Raw genomic sequence first — 16192 nt, forward strand, 5'->3', positions numbered from 1 at the left:
TAAACAGGCTGCTTTCGTGGGCACTGTGTGACAACCAAGCCAAGAAGATGGCCCCAGAAAATTAGCCAGAGCTCTGCCTTCCCCACAGTTGAAGCCAGCAAAGCCCACCAGTGACTGCTTGGCTTCTTTCTTCCTAACCAGAAGGCTGAATCCCCTCTTCCTGAAACATGGCTCTGGGGAGGTCCTGGGAAGATAGATGTCCCTAGTGATCTGACAAAAATTCCAGCAGAAACCGCTTCAGAGCCAATCTTAAAAGTAACCATGGCTGGGTGCAGTGGTTCACGCCTGTAATCCCAACACTTTAAGAGGCCAAGGCGGGAGGATCGCTTAAGCCTAAGAGTTTGAGACCAACCTGGCAACACAGTGAGATCTTGTCTCTATTTACAAAAAAACAAACAAACAAACAAAAAAACACCAGAGAAATAAACCCTGAAGTATTAAGGGATAATGGGGCATTATTTTTGCAACTTGGTTGAAGAAAAGAAATATAAATAGAGAAAAAGAATGACAGGACAAATGTGTTAAAATGTTCACAAAATTGCATATTATGCTTGCAACTCTTCTCTAAGTTTGAAATGATTTCAAAACCAAAAGTTAACACAAAAGGAGAGGCCGAAGAGAAATTTCAACGCCAAGTCAACAGCTTTGCTCCACCAACCCCCGCCTTCTCACCTAGCTTGGTGGCTGCCCAGGGTGTCAGCTCTGCTCGAGGGGAAGTCCATGTTACACCATCACCAACTTGGAGGCTGCATTGCAAGTCCTCTGCTCTATGTGTGCCTTATCTAAGGTCAGGCGGGGACAGCAGATCCGCAAAATATTAAGGCTTTAACTACCTTGCTTAAAAGGGGGACTCTGGTCAAATACTTAACCCCTCAGATGCCATTTTTCTACTAGTATATGGTGGAGTTACTGGTAGCCATGCTACCTACCCCACAAGACTATGTTGAGGCCAGGCGTGGTGGTGCGCACCTGTAATCCCAGCTACTCAGAAGGCTGAGGCATGAGAATCGCTTGAATCCAGGAGGCGGAGGTTGCAGTGAGCAAGGTTGCGCCACTACACTCCAGCGTGGGCAACAGAGAGAGACTCTATTTCAAAAAAAAAAGATGGTTTCGACAGTGAAGTCCAGGAAGGCAATTTGTGGGCTGCACAGCACAGACTTCAGTCAGATAAGGTGTCAGTGATGAGCAAATCCTGATGGAGGGACCCTTATGCAACACACACTCTGCTGAGAGCTGGAGAGACCCAGCGCCTGCTCCCCTGGGCCTACAGTCTGGGGAGGGAGCTAGCTCTACATCAAATAATTGCAGAAATAGGTGTATAATTACAAATTGTGCTAAGTGCTTAAGGAATCACCAAGGGTGCTCTGAGAACATACAAAAGGCCCAGCCTGTCCTTGTCTGGGAGTCAGGGACGGCTTCTCTGAGGAAGTGATGCTTGAGTCTACAGCTAGAAAACAGGTAGGTTAAAGCATATTATAATCCAACAACATTAGCGAAGTGTATAAACCGATCTGTTAACAATGAATTCAAGTTAAACGACAGTATGAGGAGGTAGCAGGTCAAATCCAGAATATAGGATATTTATCAGGACAAATCAAACTGTTTTCTCTGAAAATCAATGGCATGAAAAAAATATTTTCAGGCAGGGTAGGGGACCATTGGAGAGTAAAATACTTGAGAACATTTATGTATTTTATATTTATTTATTTATTTATTTTTTGAGACAGAGTCTTGGTCTGTCACTCAGGCTATAGTGTAGTGGCATAAACACGGCTCACTGCAGCCCGGGCCTCCCGTGCTCAAGCAATCCTCCCACCACAGCCTTCCAAGTAGTTGGGATTACAGGTGTGTGTCACCATGCCTAGCTAATTTTAAAATTTTTTTTTTTTTTGAGACTGAGTTTCGCTCTTGTTGCCCAGGCTGGAGCGCAATGGCACGACCTCGGCTCACTGCAACCTCTGTCTCCCCGGTTTAAGTGATTCTCCTGCCTCAGCCTCCCGAGTAGCTGTGATTACACGTGCCTGCCACCAGGCCTGGCTAATTTTTTTGTATTTTTAGTAGAGACAGAGTTTCACTCTGTTGTCCAGGCTGGTCTCGAATTCCTGACCTCAGGTGATCCACCCACCTCGGCCTCCCAAAGTGCTGGGATTACAGAAGTGAGCCACCATGCCCAGCTTAAAAGACACTAAAAAAAAAAAAATGTAATGCATGGACTTTATATGGATTATGATGTGAACAACTATAAAAACCATTTCTGAGACAACAGAGGAATGGACAACAGAAGATATTAATGAATTATTGTTAATTATTTTAGGTGTGAAAATGGCATAGTTGTTATATTGAAAAAAAAAAGCTCTTATCTGGTAGTGCCATTTATGGGTAAAATGACACAGTGTCTGGGGGAACAGATGAAACAGGTGAGGAAGCTGGGTGGCGGGTATGTGAGGACTCATTCTACTGTTCTCTCCACATTTGTGTATCTTTTTAAATTTCCACAATAAAAAGTTAAGGAAAAAACAATGGTTCACTCCAAAGAGTCAGAAGTGCTCTGAATTGCTTGGATTTTTTTTTTTTTACAATAATCAGAAGTCCATCGCACACCAACACTGTCTACCACATCGCATCTAATGACTGCACCATATTTTCATGCATGGATGGACCGTAGTGTGGCCAATTTCCTTCTGATGCCATTGAAGTTCTCTCCAACTTTCCCTTACAATAACTGAATCTATCCAATTCCCGATGCTTCTGTTCTGAATGACATCCTCTCCTTCCTCCTCGTGTCCCCCCAACCCTTCCACCCAAATCACTTCATGGCCACTTCCAGACTTAGCAGCTGGCAGTATGGCGTGGGTATCCATGTCACAAGAATGCCCAGGGCCTGGAACCATCTGCTCCAGGGACCTACGAGGCACTCAGTGCCTCAGGATGATTCAAATTCTGCCTCCGAATGATCCAGTTACCAGCGGCAGCACACACTGCAATGCGGGACTAAGAGGGAGCTAGAGGAGTTTTCCAGCCAGGTCACCTTAACGGCCCTCATCCAGCCCTTGATTGCAGGTCTCAGGCCAGTTCCGTGCTGCAGATGGGGCTCCATGAAGCCTAGAAAGGATTCAGAGTTCCCTTCCTCTCGCCTTGCCATCCTCTAGCACAAGCGTGTCCAACCCACAGACCGTGGGCCCCACGCTGCCCAGGACAACCTTAACTGTGGCAAGCACAACTTAATAAACTTTCTTAAAACATTACGAGATTTTTTGTGATTTTTTTTTTTTAGCTTATCAATTATTGTTAGTGTTAGTGTATTCTATGTGTGGCCCAAGGCAATTCTTCTTCCAGTGTGGCCCAAGAAAGCCAAAAGATTGGACACCCCTGCTCTAGTCATTTTCCCACTCGGGGTTCCCACTCTTTTTTAAAAAAAAAAGAGACAGGGGTCTCACTCTGGCATAATCATAGCACACTGCAGCCTCATACTCCTGGGCCCAAATGATCCTCCCATTTCAACTTCTCAAATAGGTGGGACTACAGGTGCACGCCACCATGCCCGGCTCCTGCTCCTTTTAAACACAGCCATTCAGCACCATTTTTAACCTATCCAAATGGTACTAATCTTTTTTAAGGGTAATATCCAGGATTAGCAAAGTTGCTGGGAAGCAGGCACTCTTCCATACCACCACTGGAAGTATACTAGCGCAATCTTGTGGGAATTTATTACCTGGTGATATGTAAGGTTCTTAAAATCATACCCTGTGATTAGCGCTTCCATTTTAGGAACTTATTGCTGAGCATACTTAAAGATATAAATCAAGGATCACCACGGCAGTGCTATATAAAATCAAATGGTACACTAGAAGCAACTCAAAAAGGCATTCAGTGGGGAAATGGATGAATAAATTTTTATAGACATAAAACGGAATACTAATCAGCAATAAAAAGAAATAAACTCCTGATAGACACGACACAGACGAATCTCAAAAGCATTACATTAAGTAAAAAGAAGCAGGCAGAAAGGAGTACATACATATAACTCCATTTATATGAAACTCTAGAAAAGACAAATCTAATTTACAAGGACAAAAAGCAGATCAGTGATTGCCTAAGGCTGGGGACAGGATGGGACTGATGAGGAACTTTCTAGGTTGATGGCAATGTCCTATGTCTTTTTTTTTTTTGAGATGGAGTCTCACTCTGTCACCCAGGCTGCAGTACAGTGGCACAGTCTCGGCTCACTGCAACCTCTGCCTCCCGGGTTCAAGCGATTCTTCTGCCTCGGCTTCCTGAATAGCTGTGACTACAGGCGTGTGCCACCACGCCCAGCGATTTTTTTTTAATTTTAAGTAGAGATTGGATTTCACCATGTTGGCCAGGATGGTCTTGAACTCCTGCCCTTGTGATCCACTTGCCTCGGCCTCCAAAAGTGCTGGGATTACAGGTATGAGCCACCACACCCGGCCATCTTTTTTTTTTTTTTGAAACAGAGTCTTTCTTTGTCACCCAGGCTGGAGTGCAGTGGCACGATCTTGGGTCACTGCAACCTCTGCCTCCCGGGTTCAAGCAATTCTCCTGCCTCAGCCTCCCGAGTAGCTGGGATTACAGGCATGTGCCACCACGCCCAGCTAATTTTTGTATTTTTAGTACAGATGGGGTTTCACCATGTTGGCCAGGCAGGTCTCGAACTCCTGGCCTCATGTGATCCACCCACCTCAGCCTCCCAAAGTGCTGGGATTACAGGCATGAGCCACCGTGCCTGGCCTTATGTCTTGATTATGGTGGTGGTTACATGAGTATATACATTTGTCAAAACTCACTGTACACTATGAACTGTATATTCACTTAAGATCTGTATATTGTACTGTATATAAATTATACTTCAATTTTTAAAAAATGAATAAGAAGTCCCCTAAATATCCAACAATGAGATGAGTTAGTGAAATCATGATGCATCCATAAAACGTTATGCACGGGATTGTAGAAGGATAGAAAATGACACAGAAGGTTATTTAGCATGTGCAGTTAAGGAAAAAAGTTATGAAACTGTGATATACTTGATAGTATTTTTGTAAAATAAAATGTATATACTTGAATAGAAAATGACCAAAAGGAAATCTTCTATTCATTTGTTCAGTATAAATTTCCTGAGTGCCCACTATATATCATTATTGCTACAATTAGCGCAATATACAAAAAATCCCTTCTATTCATGGTTTCATAAAAGTTATTTAGATTATTAAAATCTAAACATTAAAATAATGAGGCCAGGCATGGTGGCTCACTCCTGTAATCCCAGCATTTTGGGAGGCTGAGATGGGCGGATCACTTGAAGTCAAGAGTTTGAGACCAGCCTGGCCAACGTGATGAAACCCCATCTCTACTAAAAATACAAAAATTAGCCGGGCGTCATGGCACATGCTTGTAATTCCAGCTACTCAGGAGGCTCAGGTAAGAGAATCATTTGTACCCGGGAAGCAGAGGTTGCAGTGAGCCGAGATCATGCCATTGCACTTCGGCCTGGGCAACAGAGTGAAACTCTGTCTCAATAAAAAATAATAGTAATAATAATAAAATAAACACTGAAATAATGAAATGGTAAAGGAAAGTGTGTAACTCATACTACCTCTCTGTTAAAGCACACGTGATTTATGCTTTCTTACACACAGGATAGGATTCACGAGAAACTGGGGTCAGTGGTACCTTTTGGGGAGGGAAATTCAGGGACAAGGGTGGCAGGAAGCCTTTTTCCACCATCTACTCTTTCGTATAGTGTGGGTTTCTCAACATCACATTCACGTGTTGTCTATTCTAAACAAACAATTGATTGTTTCTAATTTTTTGCTAGTGTCCAATAATCAGGAATTGGGTGGAGAAGAATGATATGGAAAAATGTATATGGGAAATAGACAAAGTGTTTTATGACAAGGTATTTTCCTTTTTATTTATTTTTTTTGAGATGGAGTTTTGCTCTTGTTGCCCAAGCTGGAGCGCAATGGTGCAATCTCGGCTCACTGCAACCTCCGTCTCCCGGGTTCAAGCTATTCTCCTGCCTCGGCCTCCCCAGTAGCTGGGATTACAGGCACTCGTCACCACACCCAGCTAATTTTTGTAGTTTTAGTAGAGACAGGGTTTCTCCATGTTGGCCAGGCTGGTCTCAAACTCCTGACCTCAAGTGAGCCACCTGCCTCAGCCTCCCAAAGTGCTGGGATTACAGGCATGAGCCACTGCACTCGGCCGGTATTTTCCATTTTTACTGAAAAAAAAAAAAATCCAAAATAAAAATGTATTGTGATGACATGCACAGAAAAGGACACAAACCAAAAACGTCAACAGACATTGTTTCCAAGTGGTAGGATTGTGAGGGGAATTTTACTTTCTTCTGTTTGCTTATATTCATTTTTGCCATTTCCTAAACAAATGCTGTGTGTGTGTGTGTAATAACTCAAAAAGAAAAAGAGAGAACAGCAGAGTCGCAGTGTCACCTCTTTCTGCCAGGTGCTCAGATATACTAGAGAACTGTTGGCTGCACTTCCTTTACCCGAGGGACTGTGTGATTTAGGAAGACAAAGAAGAAGTCAAGGACAAGGGCACAGGGCCAGCTCCAAGTCTTAAATGTCCTCCCCTCCCTTAGACAGCACAGGCTTCCCCAGCCAACCAGAGTGCCCAGCCAAGTCCCTTGCCCATCTCATGATGTGGAGGCCCTGGAGATTGATGGGGTACACCCACACCCATTTTGTCCCTGGGACACCTGGGTGGCAGGTGGGGCAGGAATTGCTGTTGTAATTTTGCAGAGGAAAGGAAGCCTTCAAAGGTAATTTGCTTCTGCCACAGGTAAGGTGCACTGAGACCATGTCTTGACAGGGTATTGTGCACACACTGAGCATTTTGGTATTCTAAGGCCTAAAAGACTCAAGCGACAATGCCAAGTTCTGGTTCAGTTTTGTCACCAGATTCCTCCAGAATACGTGTGAAGCACTGCAGTCAGTCTCAAAGTTAGACACTATCTTGAGTGGCAGCCCATCTTGTCCCCCAACCTCATTTGTGGTTTTCAACTCTTCCCAGTCCATCTTCCATCCTCTGTATACACCTTCTAAGGCAGCTTGAATCCCCTCTGCAGGTTAGACTGCAGGAAATTTCTCCTTATTTTATGAGCCCCCACACCCCACACCTTCATCTCCAGGGGGTCATGAGGGCAGACTGCTTAGGGTGTCACTTGAAGGCCACAAATATAAGATAGCCCTGCCATTAGAGGAGGAAAGAGCTTGTCAAAGCCAGCATTTGAGCTTGAAAGGCCTGAATGACACATTCCTGTAACTAAGCCAGGGAGACACATCCCACTGCCAGCGTTTGGAACACTTTCTTTTTGGTAGATCTGGAGACATCTTGTGATTTGGGGAGAACTTCCCCTTGAGGGATGCAGAAATCCAAAAGAAGGGGAAGGGAATGGAAAAACCAAGTGGAGGATGACCTACCCAAATCCATGAGCCCTTTGTTGAGTATGGACCTTGGTAACTACTTTCTTTCTTTCTTTTTTTTTTTAGAGGAAATCTCGCTCTGTTGCCAGGCTGGAATGCAGTGGCGCCATCTCAGCTCACTGCAACATCCGCCTCCCGGGTTCAAGCAATGCTCCTGCCTTAGCTTCCCGAGTAGCTGGGACTACAGGTGCATGCCATCACACCCGGCTAATTTTTTTGTATTTTTAGTAGAGACGGGGTTTCACCTTGTTGGCCAGGATGGTCTTGATCTCTTGACCTCGTGATCCGCTCACCTCGGCCTCCCAAAGTGCTGGGATTACAGGCATGAGCCACTGCGCCTGGCCAGGTCACTGACTTCTATAAGGAGACAGATGTTCAGCCTTGAAGTGGGGAAATTTGAGGAATTTAGGGGAAGGAGTGAGAAAAAAATACTGATGTCGGAAGAGAGAAATAAAAGGGTGTGCAAGCTTCAGGAGTCACTAAAAAATGATGCAGTTTTGCCACAGGGGCTGAGGATGAAGCTGGGATGAATTTCTACCACTATCCAGCTGTCAGAGTTCAGCAAGCGGGGGTGCCCAGAGGTGTCCTTTTCCCTGGTAAGTTAGGGACAGGCAATGGCAGAGGCCAAATCACTTTGAGGGGAGAGGCACCACATACAGGTGAGGCCCAGGCATGGCCACTCACCAGGGCCAAATAAAGGCGATCTTGGCCTAGTCATCAGCCCTTTCCAATGCCCAGAGCAAGGCCCGTGCCCATAGCGGCTAGCTTTTCACGGTGGTTTAGGGAGAGCACATCCCTTGGAGAGCGCCATAAAACAAACTAAAACACAAGAGCCTATAGTGTCATGGACGACAGAACCTCAATTTTACCCTGCTTTGTATTTCCACTTTGTGTTAAATTGGATATTTTTAAAATGAATTTATGTTCAAGCTTTGATACAATCCGCGGTTTCATCTCAGACACTTATTCCTCTGAGCCTTGCAGTTTCTTGTCTGTAAACTGGGGTTAATCCTAACACTAGGGCCAAAGTGAGGAGTAAATAAGATAATATATGGGAGCATGCTGGCACACTGCCAGAAATCTAGAAAGTGCTCAATAAACAGTAGCTACTAACATTATCATCACTAAACGAAACGTTTGCTGTTCATGTTTTGGAAGATCTTTGCATAGATTCAGTCGCCAATCAAACATCTTTTATCTGTCCACTGGCTTAAGAAATGCGGCCAGGAGCAGTGGCTGACGCCTGTGATCCCAGCACTCTGAGAGGCCGAGGCGGGCGGATCACCTGAGGTCAGGAGTTAAGAGACCAGCCTGGCCAACATGGTGAAACCCCGCCTCTGCTAAAAATACAAAAGTTAGCTGGGTGTGGTGTGCGCCTGTAATCCTAGCTACTCGGGAGGCTGAGGCAGGGGAATCACTTGAACCCAGGAGGCAGTGGTTGCAGTAAGCCAAAATCATGCCACTGCTCTCCAGCTTGGGTGACAGAGCAAGACTCCGTCTCAAAAAAAAAAAAAAAAAAAAAAGTCTCACAGAGCTGAAGTCCTCTGAGTGTGCAATGAAGTAAGCTTCAGGAAGTGGGAAAAAACGCATTAGGTGGCTGGTTGCCCTGCAGATATCAAGTCTGGAGCAGGATGAGAAGACCCCTAAGGTATCACATGACTCCCATCCTGGGAGAAGGTAAACACCCAGTGGAGGAGAAGGAGGGAGCCCCTAGCCCCTGGCTCCCTGGAGCCCAGGAAGATAAAGTTACCAGCTCATGTCAAGCAGAGCTTATCAACATGGTTTTGGGAGGGAGATTTTTTTCCCCTAAGAACTCCAGAAATCCCTGTATTCAGAAAGTCTTCTACACACTCAAGAAGCCTTAAGTCACAGTGGTGTGTGTCTTTGCTTACTAACATAACTACTTCCTTCTAATTGGAGAGTAAAGATTATGTGTAAAATGGGCATAAATCAAAAGGAGATGAGTGCAAGTTCTATCTACTTTGCTGCTCAGAAAATTCAGGAAGAAAAACGGGACCTCCTGTTAGAAGTCTGGGAGGAATTATCCACATTTCTGTTATCTGGGCTCAACCTGCAGTTATTCTCCTAAGATCCTTAAGCTGTACTTTGGTCCAGGCCAGTAAATCTGCCCTTGTGGGTAATTGCTTTTCTAACTTCCTGCCCCATGTTACCTGACAGGAGAACATGCAGGTCTGTAGGAAGCTGGGGTGGTATCCTCCATCAACCAGATCCTGTGCTGGGCACCATAGTCAATGCTGTGGCCACACACACAAAGACTGTCCTGGCAGATGCCGAACACGAGATGAAGGATTCCCAGGAAGCGTCCCTGCACACAAGCATTCATTCAACATTTCCCAGAAGAGTCTATATGGGGCTGTCTCACTCTTTTGTGCACTCACAATGCCTGTGCCTGCATCAGGTGAGGCGGCGGACATCCTGAGGTCCCTCTCTGACTCAGACACTGGTCTGGGAATGCCGAGGTTAACAAGGCACACCTCATACCTGCAAGGAGCTCACAGTCTAGTGGGTAGGACAAGTCACTATGCAGGGCGACAAAGATGGTGAAAGAAGCAAGGATGAGGGTGGGGCCAGGACACATGACAAAGGAGAGGCTTGAGGGACAAGGAACGTGGCCCTCAAGCTGCGTACCATCCAATGCTCTCATTCCATCATGTGTAACCAGCACTCACCAAAATCTATTAGTTCTTGGATTCAACACCCTATTAATTTTAAACTTAGGTGGATGCATCTTTCAAGAAAAAAACAAATGGCCCCGAGTTTTAATCTGGACAGACCTGGCACAGACTTGGTTACCAGAAAAACATCACTAGCAGCCTCCTCACTGGTGACGCCAGCCTGGTGACAATCTACTCCTCCTTTTGGTTCAGGGAAGAGGGTCAAGGGGCACACACGTAGCAGGTAAGAAACCCCACATCCCTGTACTGGCTGGCACTCCCACCCCTAGCAGAAAGGTCAGAGGAGAGGAGCTGAAGGGAGCGGGGTCGTAGGTGGGCTTCTGCAGATGCAACAGGGACAGGAAGAAGGATCCAAGGAGGAATTTAAGGGCTGAGCATGGGATAAAGGTGGCCTACAGAAAGGGGAGGGAGAGATTTCTCCAGAGTAATTTGGGCTGGAGGAGGGTTCAACTCCCCACATCCACCCATCGGGATGCCAGGCTGCTTAGAGGGTCTTACCAATGGGGTCTCACTCCTGGGTCCCAGCCTTCAGTAGATACATGATTTTTGGTGAACTAGTCCCTTTCCTGACTTCAACACCATCATCGGACCAATGGTCCAAGTGGCTAACAGTGCCTTTCTTACAAGGATTACCTATCACATCTGTGGACCCCTTGGAGGGTGGTCATAAACTCTAAGCCTTACTCTGAGCAGCACTATGTGAACGGGCTATCATTATCCTGCAGCCACCCTAAGTGGAGAGGTGCAATGCCTGCCAAGTACCCACCATGCACCTCACACTGTTCTTAAGTTCTCTCACTTAATCCTAACATTGCTGTAAAGCATTTCTCCCAGCTTACAGAAGAGGAAAGCAAAGACTGACTTATTCATTCTCTTTGTCATTCCACACACATTGGGAAGCTGTGTTCAAGGCACTGAGGCCCCCACAAGGAACAAGACAAACACAGGCCTCTTCTCATGTAGCATGTATTCTAGTGTGGGAAGAAAGGCAGCAAACAAATGAAAAATAACTTCAGGCCAGGCACGGTGGCTCACACCTGTAATTCCAGCACTTTGGGAGGCCGAGGTGGGCAGATAATGAGGTCAGGAGTTCAAGACCAGCCTGACCAACAGGTGAAACCCCGTCTCTACTAGAAATACAAAAATTAGCTGGGCATGGTGGCACATGTCTGTAACCCCAGCTATTCGGGAGGCTGAGGCAGGAGAATGGCATGAACCCGGGAGGCGGAGGTTGCAGTGAGCTGAGATCGTGCCACTGCACTCTAGCCTGGGTGACAGAGCGAGACTCCATCTCAAAAAAACCAAACAAACAAAAAAACAGAAAAACACTTCAGATCCTGGTAAATGCTAGAAAGAAAAAACAAGGTGATTTAATAGAGTGACATGGAGAGGCAGCAATAGATTAAGGGAGACAAGCAACCATGTGAGAGTCTGAGAAACACAGAATCCAAATAGAGGAAAGAGCCAGTGCAAAGGCCCTGAGACATGAACAAGCTTAACTTGTTCCAGGAACAGAAAGGAGGTCAGTGTGGCTCAAGAGCAATGGAATGGAGGGTAGGGAAGGGGTGGGAGACAGGGTCAGAGAGCAGGCCAGAGCCAGGCTGTGCTGGGTATTCCACGCAGTGGTAAGGACTGGGAATTGTAAGTGCAGTGAGATGACATTGGAGGTCTTTAAGCAGAGAATGACACAATCTAAATTCTGGCTATTCTGGGAAGAATGGATGATAGGGGCCAGATTTAGAGAGGTTAAATGAGCAGATCAGGGTTTCACTTCCATCACTAGTGTGCATGCAGTACCAAGACTTGTTTCTGTGGTGTCAAGTTTTTGATACCCTGTAGTATGATGCTAGACTGGAATCTCATATCTGACAAAGTGGGGCTCCCAGTGTCTCAGTGATCTCAGCTTCGCCTCCTGTGTCGGTCACGTGAGGATAACTGCTTGTGGTTGTATGGTAACAGTTACACAGCATATATGTAAACATGCTTTGTATTCATCGGGCAACATTCAACTAAGAGTGAGTGTCTACTGTGTGCCAGGCACTTGTAAAGTTGTTCTACAGTGTTAGAAACATATTATCAGAGTAGACGTTTGAGAAAAACAATTCCCCTGTCTGAGAAAAACAAAATGCCAGCCCTTGTTCCTCAAGAAAGGCAAGGCTAGTATGGCTACTAGGTTTCCCTAGTCTTCACTCTTCTTGCCGAACTCCATGAAGCCAAATTTTTGAAGAAGCATTTTCTTCTTTGAAGTGGGAGGGGAAATAAAGCAAAGGAGAACAATAGCAGTATTTTGAGGAGGTGGGACATTATAACCAAAGGAACTTGGGATTTGCCCTAATAAGGCTAGCTTTAAGTCAAGGTTGACCTTGGCCATCAGTCCTTGGGTGAGCTTTCTATTTCTAACCGGCAAAACTGGGACAAACTCATCGTCTCTCCGAGGTAGGCAGCCCAACAGTAAACTCATATGGCACTATGACATGGCTATAGCAGTTCATGGCGCCTTTCTTGCTTCTTTGAACAGCTGAAGGAACATTTAGGACATCCTCCCTTATGTATAAAAGGTTGGGCATTCTCAGGTAACTAAACAAATGGTATTTATCGCTCTTAGAAATCCTTCCCTCTAGAAAGGGGCAAATCAGGTCGAAGTAGTTCCTCCTAAGCTATGAGCAGAAATGACAACCACTTGAGTCTATGATAAACTAGAAAGCCCAATTTCCGCGGCAGTCCTCACTAGCTCCATTCACCCACCACCTCCAGAAAAGGGCCAGGACCATACCCCTACCACTTTCCTTGCTTTTCAACTGAACCAACAAGACCTGGATTTCTTCTCGTCCAGATGCCTAGAATGTGCCACACCTTGGCCACTCTGTTCTGGAAAGAAGACCAAGGGAACAGAGGAAAGCTACAGCCTTGCCAAGCAACGCAGGACAGAGACAGGTCAGCAGGTACAGAAAGAAAAGAAAAAGGCATAATTAGACTGGAAGACAGTTACTCAATGAGGTAAAAACACTAAGTAGCTGGTGACCCTTTAAGCAGAGCTCCTCCAGACACTGGGAGCAAATGCACTGACTGTGAAACCTGTGTGGGGGCTCAGGTACCGCACTAGGAAGACCTTTTCCTCCCTGTATTGGGCGCAGTAGTGTCCCCCCAAATGTCATGTCAATCTGGAACTTCAGAATGTGACCTTACTTGGAAATGGAGTCTTTCCAGATGTAATTAAATTATGATGACATCACATTGGATTAGAGTGGGTTCTACTCCAATGATCGGGTATCCTCGAAAGAAGAGAAAACAGACAGACACACAGATAGAACCATGTGACACTGGAGGCAGAGACTGGAATGATGAACCCACAAGCCAAGGAAGGCCAAGGATAACCAAGCACCAGCAAATTTAAGAAGGAAGAAGGAAAGATCCTTCTCTGGAGCCTTTTGAGAGTCATGGCCCTGCTAACACCTTGATCTGGGATCTTCAGCTTCCAGAGCTGAAATAAATTTCTGTTGCTTTAAGCCCTCCAGTTTCTGTGGTCCTTTGTAACGGCAGCCCTAGGAAAGCAATCCATTCACTACTTCACACCTGTTCCCCAAGCCACCCCTTGCCAGTCTCAGCCCAGGGGCTGGAGGCAAGACACACAGGGCATGCCTCCAGCCCACCTGGAATCTTCCACCTTCCCAATGCCCCTCAACTCTTCTCTCCTTGAGGACAGGGGTGTGCAGGGATCACATTTCAGCTGCTCCCACCCACCTTCTGCCACAGGAGGCAAACCGGCAGGGGAGTTTTTGTTTTCTTCCCTCAGCCTCCTGTTTTGTAGCCTCTTTCAATTATACAGGTGTTCCTTAAATTTCATTCGGTCCCATTCTAGATATACACATAGATACTTGTATTTGGCCATAACCATGTATTCCCTGTACTACCACTTATCTTTATATAGAGTCACTACTTTTACTTAAATAAATGTTTTAAAATAAACTGCTACATCATTATTACAATAAATGGAAAATCCCAAAAGCAGAGCTTGCTAGATATATACACATTCTTAAATTACACATCAGAATGAATACACAATATTTTTTAAAGACCCCTTCACGTATGGTTTAAAATAACCTAGGGTGGCAATACTATAGGAAACACTGCCTTAGAGGTACAGTGGCTGTCTCTGACTAGTTGGCCCAGAGTTCTGAGCTCCTTATCAGAAAAACCAATTTCAATCTCTCCCATCTCCAGTCTCTAACCCCCGTCCCCCAATTCCGCTCAGACACTCCGAGAGAAGGTAAAGGGTAAGCGGAAAAAAAGGCACCCGGGAGTTCTGAGTTCCCACGCAGGCGACCTGAGAACACGAAGTCGAGACTGAAGGCGACTGTACCCAGTCCTGAGAGTGACAAGGGCAGGGAGGGACTGACCTTCTCGCGCAGGGTGCAGTGGACGTCCGAGGCGACGCGCCCTTCCCACCACGGCTCATCCATCATCGCGTACGCAGCGCCGCTATCCAAGGCTACCCGGCTCTCAGGGCGCACCCTGCGTGGACACGGGCAACTTCAGCGGCCACAGCGTGCCCCGGGCTCCGACCCCCGGTGTCCCTATCCTCACTCTCCCCTGGCCCCGGGCCCGGGCGGGCGCCCCCTCCTGCGCCGCTCAGAGGAGCTGGCGGTCGCCTCCCGTCCGGGGAAGGCTGCGGTGCCCCCTCCCCTCTGCTCGCCGGACACGGGGCGATATGGAACTGTGCAACAACTTGCAGAATTTTTATCTTCCCTTTTGCAAAAGTTGCAGAGAAAGTTGTCGACTCCGCTAGCTCGCTCGAGGCTGGGGCTCTGGCGGCGGCCACCAGCTCGCGGTCCCCAACTCCTCCCCCGCCGCCCAGCCTTTGTCCTGCTCCCACATCCTGCCCTCCAGCCGGGGCGAAACTCACGCATCCTCTCTGGGCGTGGGGGGCTGCGAGCGCCGGGCCCCTCCTAGTGCCGAGCCAGCCGTGCCCTCTGGGGCCTGCCGGCGGTTGGGCCCTCGCCCGAGGCGCTCCGCACTCCCGACGGCCGCCTCCGCAGCCCCACTAGCCCCGGCCGTCGCCGCGCCCCTGCGTGCTCTCAGGTCCCGCCGCGGCTCGCAGGCTCCCGGCCGCCGGGGGCCTCCCTCCCTCGCTGGGGGAATTGGGGGCCGGGCCTCGCGCATGCGCTGCCGGCGCCCCCGCGCTCCGCGGGGCGGGGGGCTGGGAATTGGAGCCTTTCTTTGCCAGCTCTGGCTCCGCTTCCTGCCCGCCGTCCTCCCTCGCTTCGGCGGAAAGCTTCCCTCTCACCTTCGCTGAGGCTAGTGGTAGCCTTCTGGGCACCCCGCCGGCTTGCGCGGGAAGCAAAGAGACCGCGGCGCCACCTGCGCGCACCACGCGTGAAACGTGCGGGCAAGACGCCCCCAGAAAGTTCTGCCTTCCGCGCGCACTGCTCCAGCCATGCTTACGTCGGTTCCACCTGTTTTTCTCTCTCTTTTTTTTTTTTTCCTGTTTTTGTTTTTTGTTTGTTTTCCTCTTCTTTTAAACCTGCCCTGCCATGGGGAGGTAGATTTCCAAACGGACAATTCCAGTGAAAGCTGCAGAAAAACCACCCTTGTTCCCCACCCACGAGTCCCTAATTCTAAAGGAGCCTAAGTCACTGGCATTTGTTGTGCTCCTGCAGAATATTTCTCCACGTCTCAGTTGGAGGAAAACCAGGCTTTTTTGCCGGGTCCGGTGGATGGAAAACATTGTCTTTTTAATTCAATTGATTGCTTTTGGAAAGTCATTCTTTTGAGTCAGCCCCTCTGATGGCATAGCATTGGGCTATCCTTCTTGGCTGATTGATTTTTGTGATAGTTTTGGAGATTCACAAATTTGGAATCAAATCCACTTACCAACTGGGTGATTTTTGTCAAGTTCCTCAAACTCAGAGCCTCGTGTGTAAAATGGAAATAAAAGTTGCACCAACCAGCTGAAAATTAAAGGAGATAATGCGTGTAAAGGGATAATCACTACACCAGGTATTAAGTGAACACTAAATAACTGTGACTGAAGAG

General features: G+C 47.2%; 1 protein-coding gene across 5 annotated transcripts in view; it reads right to left on the bottom strand.

Moving 5' to 3' along the window:
- The window catches only part of CCNJL (cyclin J like), a 61442-nt gene extending 45984 nt beyond the window's left edge, over nt 1–15458 (bottom strand). Inside the window, exons 1-2 of one of the 5 annotated variants that reach the window (XR_010126457.1) lie at nt 15063–15458; nt 14557–14671 (exon numbers count right to left, since the gene is read on the bottom strand). Coding sequence is in view for 2 of the 5 variants with exons in the window: in XM_054489020.2 (XP_054344995.1) it covers nt 14557–14622 (66 nt within the window). In the remaining 3 variants the exon portion in view is untranslated. Of the gene's footprint in view, nt 1–13345; nt 13432–14556; nt 14672–15062 lie in introns of those variants that run through there. The other 4 variants (XM_054489020.2, XM_054489019.2, XM_063665329.1 and 1 more) reach the window with 4 other exon arrangements.
- Between the last annotated feature and the right edge of the window lie 734 nt (nt 15459–16192).

The sequence above is a fragment of the Pongo pygmaeus genome, chromosome 4, assembly GCF_028885625.2.
Source record: "Pongo pygmaeus isolate AG05252 chromosome 4, NHGRI_mPonPyg2-v2.0_pri, whole genome shotgun sequence".
Taxonomy (NCBI): Eukaryota; Metazoa; Chordata; class Mammalia; order Primates; family Hominidae; genus Pongo; species Pongo pygmaeus.